This window comes from Haliaeetus leucocephalus, unplaced genomic scaffold (genome assembly GCF_000737465.1).
Source record: "Haliaeetus leucocephalus isolate CR32 unplaced genomic scaffold, Haliaeetus_leucocephalus-4.0 Scaffold556, whole genome shotgun sequence".
Classification (NCBI taxonomy): domain Eukaryota; kingdom Metazoa; phylum Chordata; class Aves; order Accipitriformes; family Accipitridae; genus Haliaeetus; species Haliaeetus leucocephalus.
Window position 1 is genome coordinate 3,171,481 of NW_010972992.1, and position 16,391 is coordinate 3,187,871.

Consider the following 16,391-nt stretch of genomic DNA (forward strand, 5'->3'; position numbering starts at 1 on the left):
CAGTGCAAACAACCAAGTCGGGGGACCTAGTTACAGTACAATTTGCCCTTTCTCCTGTTACAACATAGTTTAAAGTGCTATGGAGACCTTCTTGTGTTGCAACTATGCCTTCATAACCAGACGAAAAAATCTTGGAAAAGGAGAGGAAAAAAACCACCCTTTGTCGTGAGCAAGTGAGTCTCCCTCCTTCATTCAGAGCCTGCCTTTTTTATTGCCCCACTACTAAATCAACAGTTTTCAGCAATGCAAGCATCTTCCAGCTTGGAAAATCCACGCGTTGTCACATTGTCCATAAAACCATCACTCCAACGGTAATAGATTTTGACGATTATCAGCCTAGGCTGGATTCAGCCTGGCAATCTAGGGCTGAAAGAAGTTTTCCCCTCCACGCCAGCTTATCCCGGGCAAGCAGTTCTGTGCCAGAGCTCCGTAAGGCAGAGATAGCTCCCTTGAACTCAGCCTTAACCCCGGCTGTTCCTGGAACTGCTTTTTCCTGGGCTCAAGTCAGACCACAGCACCTTCTTTTCTGGTGTGTGTACGTTAGGGAGGAGGCAGGGGTTGCCTGGCTCGGTTACAGTGTTCTTCAGCTGCAGCTGCAAGCCCAACGTGGCACGCAGCAAGCCCCGACTTGCGCGCTGCAGCTCAGAAGCGAGCGTACGGCTCAGCCTGCCTGCATGTGTGAGTTTATGTGCGGTGGCTCCGAGATAGCTCTGGGGGAGGGGAGAGCCAAGCCAGCCACTCACAGAAACAGTAGTGAAATCTCCCCAACACTTTAACTGTCAATCAGGCTTAATGGGGTATAAAAACTCCCCAGCGCCGCGGCTGTGATAGGCAGAGAGAGCAATAGGGAGAAATGAGTAAGAGCCAGAGCTGAAATAGTGTACGGCATAATTCCTGCTCTGTGATCACAGATACTCCAAGTGAAAAAAACAGGAGAGGGGGCAGAAGGAGGCGGTTATCAGCTCAACCTTTGCAACCGGCTCAGGACAGAACGTCTATAGATATTTATAGATATTAAAACAAAAACAACAACCTTGCCCTGAATAGAGCCTTTCTTAAAAAGAAGGTCCTGGCAATTCTGTCTTATTTAAGCAATTTCCTGAGTCTAAGAATAGAAATAAGCTGCCTGGAAGGCACTGCAGGCTGAAATTTGGAGACATAGGCTGCTTTATTTTATTTCTCCAAGTATAAAAACCTTCCATTTGGATACTGGATTTTTATGTCGGTTTTTGAAGCAGAGGGATGTATGGTTACTTTTAATTCTACTTTTTTCTCTCTCTCTTTTAATTTAAAAAAACTGTTTTCCAGTTAAAAAGCAAGGAAACCGTTTTACCTGCATGTGACAATCCCAGAGGACACCGATCAAGAAACAGGGGAGTGACTTGGTCTTCTGCACTACTTTACTCCTACCCCAATTTTTTTTAGGGGGAGAGAAGGATTTTTCCAGTCCAAGAATCTCTTTGCCCCCAAGTTCTGGAAGGGGGTTGAAGACTTGTCACCCATCTGGGGGTGCATGAAGGGTATTGGTTTTCTTTCTCTGTTAACTTGGCTCTGTGAAGGGTTGGAAGAGAATTTTGCCTTCCTGACTTGCCTGGAACAAGAGGATGATTTGGAAGTGGCTGGGCGCTTTGCTGCTTTTCCCCGTGCAGATGGTTTATTTGGTGGTGAAAGCTGCCGTGTGCATGGTGCTGCCGCCCAAGCTCCGAGACCTGTCCGGGGAGAACGTGCTCATCACCGGAGGGGGCAGAGGGATCGGCCGCCATCTGGCCAGGGAGTTTGCTAAACGAGGAGCCAGAAAGGTGAGCATCGGCACGAAGGGGAAGGGGGGGAGGAAGCTCCCACCTGCTGCTCTACTGGGGAGTCCTCCGACTCGGAGACTTAAAAGCCTTTTCCCTCGCCTCTAGGTGGGATTGATGGGATCGCTTTGAAAAGGTGAGAGCGGAGAAGGGGCACTAATTTTGCCAAACCCTGGTGTGCTGCGCCATTACGTTGACTTACATTTCAGAAGTTGCCCACTCCTTCCCTGCGTCCTGTCTGTCCCCATCTCATCTGAGAAAACGTGACAGTGAGAAAGGGGGCCCCTCGTGAATCCTCCTCTGCTGACAAAGGAGAGGTTTTTGCTCCAGCCCAGGTTTCCTGTGGCAGGGAGAGGAGAGCGATGTGGTTCCCATGCCTGAAGCTAGTGCTCACTTGCTTTTCTGTTTACTAGGCTGCTTCCTGGCAGTTCTGGTTGCTGGGACTGCGTACAAACAAGAGAGGGGGGCAGCTGACTGCCGGCTCCAGCCTTCCCGGCTGAGCACATCTGTAGCTCTCCTTAGGGACAGCCAGAGTGCCGCTGCCACTCGTGTCACCCCTGAGGAGAGGGGCTTGACTCAGAAAGGGGCAAATGGTGTGTGCAGGAGGGTTCTGGCTCTCGGTGCTGATAATGCATTCTCTCGGGAAAGTGGAGAGAAGAGTTCACTTTCACCCCGATGGTTTTCCATTCACGAAATTAATTTCTTGTGCCTTCTGAAGTCCCTTGTATTTTGCTTTTGGCCAGCCCAGAGCAGTTCAACGGTAGGATGAATGAGAACCCAGCAAGGAAGAAAAGCACCACACGAATAGGAGCTGTGGGATTGTTCACATGTTTCCTTTAGGAGGGAGAGGCTGAGAGGCTTGTCTGTCTGCACAACATCCTAGAAATGCCAGTGTAGCTGGTGTGTCCATTCTCTAGCTCAGGAACTGGTGGTTTACCTTGAAATGCTGTGTTTTCATAAGTACACATATCTTGATATGTGTGAATCAGTCTGCAATACAAACACACATACCCTGAACTGAGGCTTGAGATTTAAAGTTTCAACTCCCACTTTATGGGTAATGAGAGGGAGGAATCATGAAATTAGACAGCTGCATAAATACTTCCCTGTGTGAGAGAGGATGAATGAGAGTAAATAGAGAATAAAGAAGAGGAAAAATACAGAGTGAGAGGATATTTAAAGAAAAATTTGCATTTAGTTTGGGATAGTGTTTTGTCACTTCCTGACACATGCATTACAGTTTTCTATGTGTGGTATAGAGCTATTTTGGCATACAACTTCGAGGTGTAAAATATGTCAGCATTGAACTTTGATGTTTGTATATGCTTGTGTTTAAACACCATGTTGAGATTTACAAATTCTTGGAGACGGAGCAAACAAGTTGACTGACCTTTGGACCCAAGCAATTTGCTGAAAGTGTATTTATATTATCTGTTGGAATACCATGCTTCATTATTTATTTAGTCCGGCTGGTTGTATGCTAAGCTCTGGTATTAAAGTACCACCACTTCTGCAAGTAATTCAAGAGCTGCTCAGCTGCAGTTAAGCTAGAAGCTGAACAATGGCAGTCAGCCCTAATGAACCAGGTGACATGGGCCAAAAGGAGAGCGAGCTATTTAGGATATAGAGCTGAGGGTGAAATTACTGTAAACAGATACAAACTGTAGTTCATTTGTATGTCTTATCTATAAACTCTCTATGTATCTTAGAAGGAAAGAATAAATGAGAATAATTGGTGGGTACCTTTGTACTTGTCTCATATGATGTTGTGAAATGCTGTGTGGTTGCTAGTTATTATTTTGAACTTGGGGGGGGGGTTGCCTTATGGGTTTTTTTCATGTTTGTCATCAAAGTGTTTCAGTTTTTGCTTTTACTGAATTTGAATTAGATTCTCCTTTCAGTTATATCATTGCTATCCGGTAAGTCAAATATGGCACTCAGCAAGTTTTGATCCTCTCTGTAGTGGCACTGCCTTTCTACCTTCAGGACTGGCACATGTTCCCTGCAACTCTGAAGTAGGCTTATTCTTTTCTGCCTTGACATTCTTAATGACAGTTTTACCTAGATGTGGTAGTTTCCATTTCCTGTGCTCTGAGATTTCATTTCTTTCCTGCCTTCTGTGCTCAACCCTAACTTTGTGAATGTAATGCAGTCTCCATGTAGAATACCAGATCTCTGTTTGGCACTACTCTTCAATTTTATGTTTTGCTGTAGACAATCAAAAAGAAACAAAAAAGACTTGAAGTGGCTAGAAAGTCATCTTTCAATAAGGCTTGTGAAAACTAACTATTCTACTTTTCTGTTGTCTTCTTACACAGTTAACTCTTTTACAATTATATGCAAAGCTTTAATTATTGATCATAATTAATAATTTCTAACAGATTCTGATTATTAGATGGCGTGGTCACAATATTCCAAGTTTAGAAAAGCACTTCCACTAAAGGCGTGAAATTCTGAGGCCAAGCACTGTGTTACATAGAGGTGAACAGAAACAATAACATACAGATTCAGAGTCTAATAGTGGGTGTGCAGTATATCTTGAAAAAGTCATCACAGCGCTTGCGCACACAGACATAGTGGCAGAGTTTTGGAGGTAGGCGGCGATATATAACCATATTTTTGAGATTAGAATCTTCTGAATGATAGGTTAGTTGAGACTTAGCATAAGAAGTTTCCTCTGATAATTAGACTGGGTTGGATTTATAATCTTACACTCTATATTTTCAGTTTTGGTTTTGTTTATCACAAATGAGATGTATTTGAGCAGTTTTCACGTAAGATGACAAGTGTTGTATCTCACTAAGATTACGAATTGTCACATCTGCAACTTTTTTACTGTAAAATTTCATCTTGCATTTAAAGCTATGAAGATGGCAAGAAATAAAAAAGGGTTTGTGCAAATAGAAATACAGCATCTTTTGCTTGATAGATGAGTATGGAGACTGAAATTCTCAATCCAACAGAATGGAAGTCTCTTGGGCATGATCATGTAAATCCATCCTGATTCCCATCCTCTACCCCCCATTCTTTTAAGTCCATTGCTCTGCCATTGTGCGTCAAATATGACTTGGACAGGTAAATGTCTAGGAGACATTTCCTTCTAAGGTGATGTTTCTTTTCTCATGGTTGTTCATTAGCTTCTCTGATGAAACGGCCAATAAGGGGACAAAGTGTCAGTTGTATTTTTAGTTATGGAAGTGTGTATCTTCTATTTTTTTTTTAATTAAGACTACCAGTGATTTTTAGGCAATGAAAGACTTGAATCATTAGATCATCCCTGTTCAGGTGTATACTAAGAGGTCAAAGGATCCATACTGTATTTTACTTTCGGGTAGAAGTTTTCAAAAACTACTTGGTCATGGGAGGCACTGTGTATTTAAATGCTTCCTGTAGAACTTCTGGAAAAAACCAAAAGCATGTAAATTTTGTATGCAGAGAAAGAGTGATTTACAGATGATACAGGACATGTTAGTGTTATTATGAGGGATGACTAGCATTGAATTTTCCCCGGAAGTACTGAAGTATTGTAATTCAACTTTCATGCTGTTCCCCAGAGATGTGTCCAGATTCAGAAGTGCTGGCTGAGGAGTTACTTTGCTGCAGCTGAATTGCTGGAGAAACATACTTTTTTGCTTTAGTTCCTTCTTGGTTGCTTGCAAAATTCAAAATTTTCACTATTGTTGGCTTTAACTCTTGAGAATTTTGACTACACCTTAAAAGTATTTGACCAGTAGAGCATCACCTCTGCCTCAGTCTCACACATTGGTAGTTTTGTTAAGGCTCTTAGCTTTTGATATTCTGTGGTTAGCCAAAATGGCAGAGTATATCTGTGTTAATGAAACAGGAGAAGGAGAGATTTTTATGAGTTTATGATTTAATGCTTATGAAATAAAAATCCACTTCCAAAGCTTAATGGTGTTTTGCAAAGAATATACTCTATAATCAAGTTAATATTGGGAAGACTGGCCCCTTTGAACAATATTTCTTGTGTGGAAATACAGATGTGAGTAGTCAAAGGGATGCAGGGGCTGAATGGGTTCATTCACCGGTGGTTAGAGTTGGAAAATGCTTCTGGTTTCCTCTAAGCCATTTGCTTTTCCTACAGCATTTTCTATTATAGTGCCTTTGCCAGAGAGTTGCCAGCCCTGGTTTTGATGATCTCCAGTGATGAAGTTTTGATTTGTATGTCTCTTGTATGTAATTTTTATGTCTTGCTCTTTGTTAGGTTTTCTTTTAGGGCATTTCCTTGATGTCTAAAAATTTTCCTTGTAATTTGTATTTACTTTGTTCACAGATTATTTAATCTAAGGTCTGATTGAACAGGAAAGAGATGCTTGGTTCTTAGTCGTTCTGCATTATTAAAAGTCACCAAAACCTAAAAAACGTTACTGAAAAAGATGTAATTATAGGATAGAAACAGATCCCCAACTTTAGTATGTATTTTAGTATTCAAGGTTATCTGATAGTGACTTTGGAAGAGTTTCTTAGGCCTTTTCTGTTGGGAGGCTGGTCAAAAGCCATTGATTTTCATTAGTTTTTTTATTTACACTGAGGGCTCTGGGCTCAGAATTCAGCAGTATGGATCTTCAGTAGCATATCTACAGGGAATCTTAGGCAGCAGTGCTTTTCTATTGTTCCTTTGTGATAATTTCTGTGATCTCAGTTTCTTTCAATGTATATTTTGTTGTATTTTGCTCCACACACACACTTCCCAGCTGTGATATGTTTGCCTTTTTGGTAACTGTAGCTATTGATGAATGAACAAGAGGGCTTCCAGGGAATTAGGGTGTTTTGGCATGAGAGATGTCCCCAAAACACCAAATGGGTTAGGGGCAGCCCTGGCCTTGTGCTAGTGTGACAGTACTGCAGAGAAGAGTTGAACAATTCCTATTAACCTTGTTGAGAGTTCTTCACATTCATCACTGTGCAAGAAATGACCTGGTAAATACACTGAAAGATCTCTCCTTTCACTGTTTTGTCCTCTGGACATTCACTTCCTGTATTGCAGGAGACTGCGACTCAAAGGGTTTGCATGCTTGTGCAGTGGATGAGGTAAGCAGTCTGGAATATCAGAACAGACAAGAGCCCTTACTAGATGGTAAGGAGCTGGTATCACCAACAAAAACAAGAAATGGAAACTTTGCTCTTGCATGGAATGTACTGCTTGATAGCCATGACCTCGCTCTGTCAGCAGTGGAGTCTAGACAATTATGTCTGCAAGTCTGCAAGGTACTTCTAACAGGATGGCAATGTGATGGGCAGCTATAGAATGCCACAAACACAATAATACAGTGATTGTTATGGGATAGTGAACAAAGATCCTGAAGGCACTACTTGAAAAATTTTGTTTTGAAGACTGAGCAGAGATTTTCTTTGTTGTTGTTTTGGTTTGCATTTTGCTTATATCACTCCTGGTTTTGTTCAGGCTACAAAGAAAAAAACAAACCCTGAAATCTCAACTGTTCTTTCCATCACTACTTTGACAACGTTTTCAGACTCAGAGCTCAATGTCTTCATTTAGGGATACCTTATCATCTGAGCATGCTATCCTCTTTCAGTTCAGTTACAGTTGTGATGGTAATAAGAAGTCAGTGGAGGAAGGAGCACCGAGGAAGGGTTGAGAGCTGTGCAAGCCCACTCTGCTGCTGAAATCTGGAGCCAGTTTCCTTCAGTGTTCCAGTGACTGCTTGAGAGCCTTGTGTAATTGGAGAGTTTTAGCTGCGTGAGACTTTAGGCTATAAATTGTGTTTAGGATGCGAGTATTGCAGAGAAGTTATGTAAAAAATGGTATCAGGTCTTAGAATTTAGCCTTGTATTCCCAGTAATGGAAAATTTGGCAAGTTTTGAAATGAGTTTTTACAATGGCATGCTCCTGCCACATAATCCACACAAACTGCATCTGTAGTTCCATGAATATTTCACTTTGGTCTTTATGAATCATGTTGACATATTACTGTCCTGGTTTGTATGAATTAGGATATACCATTTAAAAACTTCTTTATAACATATACCAATGCTATGTGATAAAAGAATAACTGCATTGTGACTAGAGCTGGAAATGAAATTAATACTCATCTCCTGAAGTGAGGGAAAAATACTGAGACTGATGCTAAAAGTCATTCAGAGCTGTGACCTTTTTTAAGTTGTAGGGCAAAACCTATTAATATCTCACATGGATTTCAGTAAGAGTTCTTAATCTAAAATGTCTTTTAAAATATTCATCATTCTCAAACATTCATCTCTGATTTCACTTTCAGAACCTGTAGAATACTCTCATTAAACTGTATTTGAGAGTTAGCTCTTCCCTAAAGAAGAACCTGACGTCAAATTCTTAACGCACAGGAATTTTCATCTGCCACAAAGTTCCATCCAGATGGGCTGTAGTATTCCAAACCTGAAAACATTTCTTTTGTCATGTACAAAGGCGTGTAATTTCTGATAATGTGCTGGAGGAGTGGGGAGGGGATGAAATAGCATACCTGAAGTAAACTCAGTAAGTCCTTCTGCTTGCTGTCTGTCAGGTTTTAAATCCACTGCAGCTGGGCCAGTCATCAGGAAGACACTTGTATTCTGCAAGTAATAACTGATTTCTGACATGTATCTTGCAATTCTTTCTTAACATGAATAGACCTGATCTGGTCACCCCAGAGGAGATTAGTTCTGATATAAGGCAAAGAGCTAACTTAAATTTACATAATTTCAGAGCTGAGAGGAACTGGTTTTCCATAGAATGTGATTAATCACCATGTACTTGTTTTTAACAGGCACCATGATCTAACATAATGAAATCATAAAGCCTTTCAAATTATGTTTATAAAAGAATGGACACAGTTCTGATGTACTTTACCCAATGCAAATGCAGTATGCAAATGTACTGCACAAACAGATGTTGAGTTGGCCTGGTATATAGTGATTTTTAAAAGGCTCAGTGTAAAATTTACATATATATTTTTAGATTCCAGTACTAAGACAATGTTGTCAAGAGGGCATCTGTCCACATCCTGAATGCTTTTTATGCCCTACGGAGATACCAGAATGACATATAGTCCATGGGTCTAATGGATATCTGTGTAGTAATTTAGAAATGCAAATAAGTAACTAGCCATTTTGAAAAGGCAATCTGACATGTCTCAAAGTGACAAAGATAATGTAATTTAAAAGGAAATTTTGCATTTTCTGTGTTGTAGATATTGCAGTACAATGAGAATATTTACCCATAGTGCAAATGTCAGGTTCTAGGTAGTTAATCTCTCCTGTTGTGCGTGGTTGAAAAAAAGCCAGCATAGGAACTGAACAATTTCAGGCATATATTTAGTGATGCTTACTTTAATCTTATTTAAATTTAAGCAGTTAATCTTACAGTGAACTATTAGAGCATGTCATAACTTACCAGTAACCAGAAGTCTGTGAAAAGAGTTGGGGAGTGAATGTTTTTCCATGTCATGCAAAATAATACATTAATTTTGAACTTTTGGTAAACTATGAGAGCATAGATTTGATTGAGTTGCTTTATGGTCTCTAGAAAGGCTTTCTTTCTATAAAGATTATATACTGACAGCAACTTTATTTAATGGCTTCCTGTTGGCAACTCACTTCCTTGTTGATTGAATTTAAGGATGGGCAGAAGAACCCTTGTTTCAAGTCCCAGGCTTAGATGGCATTAAGCCTGTTATGTGTGCTAGTGCCAAGGCCAGCAGTTTGAATAACATGCTGAGTAAGTGTCTCTGGTTGGCAAGCCCAGCCAGAATTTTTCAGATATCAGATCTGTTGATGTCTGTGAAGCAGCATTCTGGCTGGAGCTGTTTTAGCTTATAATTTAGAACATACCTGTCTTTTGTTACTGAGTATGTTGTAAGGAGAATAAATAATGTTAACAAGAAGTGAAACTTGCAGACATCTCACATCAGGATACAGTGATGTCATGTGAAAATATTGTCCCAGTGAGACTGTGCTCTGTTGGCACACCAAAATCCAGCTTTAAAATGCTTAAGGACTAGCATCAAGACAGTTAAATGAGGCTTCCCACAAAATATAAGGACTGTGTTAATGCTGTAAGAAATCTTGAGGTGTTTTAAAGATGAGGTTATATATTAATATTGCTGTAGTGCCTCAGAAACCCGCTCATGCACCATAAATTATTTAACATAAAGATACTAATGCCGTATAAGGACAACAGAAAAAAAAAACCAGAAAAAACCCTCAGGGTTTACAATGCAGATATAAAACAAAAGGCAACAGCTGAAGACAAGCAGAAGTCTGTACTGATGGGGATTGTAGAGCAAGGGATTTCAGCACCACTCATTTAGCCATTTTTGAGTTTTTGGAAAGGCATCACAGCAATGGAGGTTTTAAGGTGGCATCTGAAGAGCAACACTAAAGAGTTTTGGGGAATGTTTACAGAGGTGCAGACTGTGGTAGAAAACACAGAGGTTTTTTTAAAAATTAATGCTGGGAGGTAAGGGCTGCAATAGGAGATCTGATGCTAAATGAAATGTGAACATGGGGATAGCGGCCTTGAAAGTGAATACAGAAACTTAGATCTGAAAAGCTTGAAGATGAGGCAGTGAAATTCAAAATGAGAGTTGACCTGGTCAAAGCAGTAGTCTAGGTATATGATCTTGAGCAGGGGGGTTGGACCAGATGACCTCCAGAGGTCCCATCCAGCCTCAACCGTTCTGTGATTCTGTGATCTTAGTCTTATTTGTACTAAAGAAAGAAAAAGGCTGCTTTTCTGAATTTCATGGCTGACAAGATGGTTTTGGTCTATGATGTTTCACCTTACTTATCTGAAGTGTTTCGTCCCTATTTTATTTGCGTGGTTTCATCACCTACAGTGACTTGTAAATGTGCTGCTGTGTATTTCTGTCGCATTTATGTCATGAGTTTGGCACCAGCTAGGAAAAAGTTGTCTCAGATTTGTAGAACTATTTCCATCTGAAGCACTTATATGTATAGGCAGTTTATACTGCATTACAAAATGAATTAAAGATGCTGTTGAGCTGATGTCTAATTAGTCTGGCACAGCAATTTGCCTTAAGAGTGACCATAAGCCCTGCATACGTTTCTAAGCATTCCGACTAAAAAGTTTAGAAGGAATCAAAGATTTATTTAAACCTGTCTTGATAGGGTGATACTATGCAGTGGATAGTAAAAATATGAAGGTGGAACTTAGAAAACTCTGAATAGACCCTGAATTACATTCCTCAAACAGATCAGCAACATTCAAAGAGAACATACACAAAGTTAGTACATCAAGAACAAGCTGATTTTACATCATACTACCATAGCCAAGACCAGGAACTTAGCCTTATAGTAACCTGAGAGATATGAAGGTATTATAATTTTTCCAAGAAAAGAACTAGGACAAATAGATGATGATGATGAACTCCACAGAAGTAGCCAGTTAATTCTACAGGAACTGTGGGCAGAAGAAAAAAAGACAACATTTCTCTTTATTTCCTTCCCATAAAATTGGACATGTGTTTAGAAATTCTGTATCCTTCCTTCTGGACAGTTTGGAATGTCGGCTAATGATTATTGATTTTGAGTGTTTGTTTTAAAATCCATTAACAAATGTCAGTTAGTTTTTAATGTTCATTTTTCACTTTGATTTCTGGACTGAATTGAAGATGCAAATCTAATACCATTGGTATTGTGTAGGAAAGGGAGACTGAAAAGGAAAAATCTTAAAGACGGAGAACAACAACCTCAGAGCTGACCACCGAGAGAGAACAAACATGGGAATTTTTAAACCTGTGTGCTTATCAGGAATATAAAGCAGAAATTATTAGAGATATCTTTTTAGCTGGGCCCAGACTGTTCTTCAAAGCATCATGTCAGCATGCTGAAGAGTCAAACAAGTCAGACCCAGGCACTGCCAGATCCATTGGCTGATAACACTGACGCCAGTAGAAAAGGGTCAAATACATGTTGTTTGACCTTTATCCCAGTGGGGATTAAATTGATTCTAATTAATAGACTTGGGAATAGATGGGTACCTTGGCAGAGTTTGTAACTAATCTAAATTGTTCATCCTATTAGCTTAGCCATAAACTATGCATAATTACAAAAGGATTTTGTGGACAGCCACCCTTATGTTGCCACCTTCTTAATTACAATTTATTGAATACAGTGCTACAGAGCTTACTTGTTTTGATTAACGTAGGGATTTCTGTTGTCTAACACTGCCTGAGCAAATGTGTCAGTGCTCCACTTACGGCAATAAAATACGTTTGAAAGCACAAATGCAGCCCTGCTTAAGTCAGTTATACTTTATGTATGTGACTATGAGATAGATCTGGCTCTCAGTATGCAATCAGTGGCAGTTGTACCTCTAAGTACACTTAAGCAACATAAAATTATATATGTTTTGAGATGGTATAAAAATGATGCCAGGAAGGATTCTGGGCTGTGATTATCCTGTAGTATGACATATTTTTAGCCAAAAGTTAGAGTCTATGTAAAGGTGGGGTGGCAGTTGGTATGACCTGGCTAATACATTTCATCCCTTATCTAAATGAAACAGCCATTTAAAATAGCTGCAAATGGAGTTCAAGCTTACTTCTCATTCGGTCAGTGTTCCTTCTCTCGGTCAGCACAGGTATCAGCTTGCAGTAGCTGTATCGATAGGTAGTATTTGTCTTTTAGATATGTCCTCTTTCCCAGTAACTCCTGGACTGAAACTGCTAGCTAAGTTTCTGTGAGTGCTGACTTGTATCAGAAAGTGAAAACTTCAGACATGGAACAAAATCTTATTTCATTTTTCTTAGAAGCTTCACTGAGCAGCAAATATCTCCTGTAAAGCTAGGCCTATGTTAAGAAATCAGGAGTTACCACTCAAAGAAAGCATGGTATTTTAAGTAAGTATAATTTTTTTTTCTGTCTTCTTGCCCTTTGAGTCACTGGATACACCCAAGTTACATTTTCAAGATATTCTCCATGTCTGACGAGTGGACAAACTTGCACCACTTTAACTGAAAGCAGAAATTGTTAGACAATCTTTTAACTGGACCTTAAGAAAAACCTCAAATATACTAGACTTAAAATAAGTTAATGGGAGTGGAAGATGTTGTAAAGACACTGTGCAGTTCACCTTTCCGTGCCCTTAAAAAGAACGGATCAACAATAATAGTGGACAATCAGGTATTTTCTACATGAAGATTAAATTAGTGTTTGTCTTAGATCTGTCATTTTAATCTCCTTGCCAGTAGTAAACAAAGACACCTTGTCTCTCTGATCAGTACACTTGCTGCGCGAGACTGGGCTGTGGTAGTTTGGAGAGGGAATGGGAAATCCTGACATCCACTTTCAGCAGCCTGGCTTTATGTTGACTACAAACTCAAATTCCCTGTGCCCTACCTCCTAAAAAAAAAACTTACCAGTGAGGACAAAACTCAACTTACTGCCTTAAAGAGAAGAGGTCATGCTTCCAAGTAGAATATTAAAGACATCCAGCTGGTACAAGTACTTCTTTCCCAAAGTGGTAATAGAACAGGGCTGGCTCTGACCACAGTGAGCTGTCAGAAATGATGTAAGAACATTTCCAAGACTCTTGGGAAACATGGGAGTCCTGTCTCACTGCGCTGAGTTGATTGATTTTGGGTTTTGAGATATGCTGATTGTGCAATGTTGTAGAGTGTTCTTTGTGTTGCTTGTTATTTGATTTTAATCCATGCCCCTTAGAGACTATTGTCTATGTTGTGTTTATATTTGAATGTGTGCTTTATGGAAGCAAGAGGGTTTGCCTCTTTAAAAGCAAAATGTTTCGCCATCAAAGGAGCTTTTCAGGGTTTCATTTCCCTAGATGATGATGTGCAACTGTTGCAGATTGCTCTATGACACCTTTTATGCTGTAAGGACCTGTGTGTATGTATGCAAACGGGGGGGGGGGGGGAAGTGTGTGCGTAGTGATCTGGCACCTTGCATCTCCTTTACAGCCTAGAGTTCATCAGTGGGTCAGCCAGCCCTAATGACATCATTACACTTGTTTACTGCTCACACAGAGGAAGTGCTATGCTGATGGGTTTGACCACTGTCATTATCTTATTTTAGTCCAGCATTTTTGCAAAATCAGAAATTTAGAAAAGCATCTCGCTTCTATAAAGTGATTTTAGTTTCTCTTCCTGACTGAGTAAAAAGGGAAAATAAAAGACAGAAAATTCTTAACCATTGAAATAATATTACAAGAATAGTATTTTATGTTGTCATTGAAATTGTTAGTGCAACTAAATCAGAATGCTGGTTATAGATTGAAAAAAAGGTCCATCTCAAAGGGAGTCAGTATAATTGGGATGGACTATTCTGCCATACATGAAGTCAGAATGGCTTCTTTAGCCACTAGAATCAGTAAAACCAGTTAAAATACTTCTGGTGTGCTTTTGACTCACAGATTTAGGCCAAGTCATGTTATTTGTTTCAGGATCTAGGCTTCTAAGTGTGATTTCAGCAATAACAATACATTACATTTTTCCTACTGATGCACATGGAGATGACTGTCAGTCAGCACTCCCGCAGATGATGTCAATCAGTTCAATTGTTTTTGTCTTTTTGTGTACCTGTAAATATTTTTCAGTGGAAGTAAAGATTGTTCTACAGTGAATGTGAGTCAACCAAAAATAGGCCTGTTTTATAGGGCTAGATTACACACTTCACAGAAGTAGTTTACAGATCCCCAATGCTCTGCAGTCTACTGGTAGGTAGAAAACCCTTATGGCATAGAGCTGTGCTTGTTACTGACTTTGAACATATTAAGGAATTATTGTGCCTCAATATTATATTACTGTCGCCCCTGCTAAGTCTTAGTTACTGACCAGGTTACTTTATATAGTTTATTTTACTGGAAAGTAAAGCTTATCTCATGTTCTGTGATAGCTTAATTGATTTTTATGTTCATGTTGAAGTGAACTAACTTCATTTTGCATTGCAGTGGCCTAAAAAGCATGCATGTGATAGGCAATCACATCCAAAGGATGGTAACTTCCAGGGAGCTGTAACTTATATTAATATGCTAGAGTTTGATCTGTGGTTGCCTGACCAGTCCCTTTAGTTTAAATAAGTATCATTGTAGCAGAATCTGATTAGAATTGCTTTGATCATTTCTGGATAAAAGTAATGATCTTAACTTTTGTTTCTATATTTAGATATCATTTTATTTAACTAGAGCTGTGCTGGTTTTCACATTTTTTTATAGGCAGAGTAGCTACTTCATCTTAACAGTGTATTGAAAAAATTGATATAATCGGTGAAAGACCCTTTTTAGCCACGCTGTACCCCTTTGGGGGATGCATGCTCTGAGAGTTTACAATCCACCGATTCCCATCCTCCTTCTTTGACTTAATAGGCTGGGAGAGTTAAATATGTCCTGAAAACTGTCATTTGTACAACAGATGAATAGATTTTAGAAATTCTGCCCTGTTGCATAGCAACAGCCACCATTAAAAAATAACGTTTTGAAATGTACATTAAAAGATAAAAAAACAGTTAAGCATTTAAATATTAAAGATTTCTTCTAAGCAGTATCCTTTATTTCTTTGACTAAAATACTTACAAATAAAGCTCCTTTTGGCAGCTTTTAGATGGTTTTAAAATGGTAGCAGTTCTCTTTTTCTGGAGGCAAAGAAAGGAGGCTTGTAGGGGAGCTTGTCTGGAGCTGTTGCTAGTGTTCAGTTTATATATGAATTTAATGTAGGCTGTTTTAATTCCCAGTACTTCTCCAGCAGCCTCATGGGAGAAATTATTTTTTCAGTCAAGAGCTGCTTCATATTATGCACATGGATGATCTGAAGCATATTTTAGGCCTTTCTGGAGGGTAGTTTGTAATGACAGTGTTAGAAACATTATTTATCCTTAGGTTTCCATGCCTGTTTTTGTTGCAAGCCTTCTTCCAGTTTAACAAATTTAAACACTTCCCCTAGTCTTCCTTCTCTGTGATGTTCCTACAAGAGCTGGGGTTGTCTGTCTGCCTATGTCTTCCTCTGGCTTGTAAACATTCCTTGTGGCTTTCCTCATTCATCAGAGCTTCTAATACTTTTCCCATTTTGTCCGCCTTATTTTTTTGATTCTGCTAATGTGACAGTACAGCAAAATGCAAAGTCCCCTTGACTAGTAACAGGACTATAATGACATATCACAGATCTACATAACAATGTGGAGTAAACTTAGCTCCAGTTCACATAGCAGTGATCATAGATTACTGCCAAAGTTCAGAAGCGGTCCAGCGTCAGAAGGCTAATTAAGTTACCTTTTGAGTATAGCATCTGATTGATAAAATTGTATTTATTATTTTTCATAGAGCTTGTAGTGGAATTTTATATATTCCCCAAAATAAGTAAAGTGCTGATGAAGTACTCAGTGATTTAGCTTAAAGCAAAACTGAAGATGTTCTGAATTAAAGATGACAATTTTTTACTCTAAACTGGTAATCCAGCATAATTGATACTTTTGTAAACTATGCAGGGGTCTAGCCCTAGGAGTCTCTTGAGTGCTGTCTCAAAGGTGGTGGTGATGCAGGGGCTAGCCTTCTCCACTAGAAGTTAAATCTGCTCAGCATTTCAAGATTACACACTCTGTTACAGAATTAATCTCATAAATATAAAG

General features: G+C 39.4%; 1 protein-coding gene across 1 annotated transcript in view; it reads left to right on the forward strand.

Annotated features, from left to right (window-relative positions):
- Positions 1–610: 610 nt before the first annotated feature.
- The window catches only part of DHRS3 (dehydrogenase/reductase (SDR family) member 3), a 29,188-nt gene continuing 13,407 nt past the window's right edge, over positions 611–16,391 (forward strand). The window contains exons 1-2 of the mRNA XM_010577295.1: positions 611–678; positions 1,309–1,799. Of these exons, the coding sequence (XP_010575597.1) occupies positions 1,605–1,799 (195 nt within the window). The 5' untranslated portion in view covers positions 611–678; positions 1,309–1,604. The remainder of the gene's footprint in view (positions 679–1,308; positions 1,800–16,391) is intronic.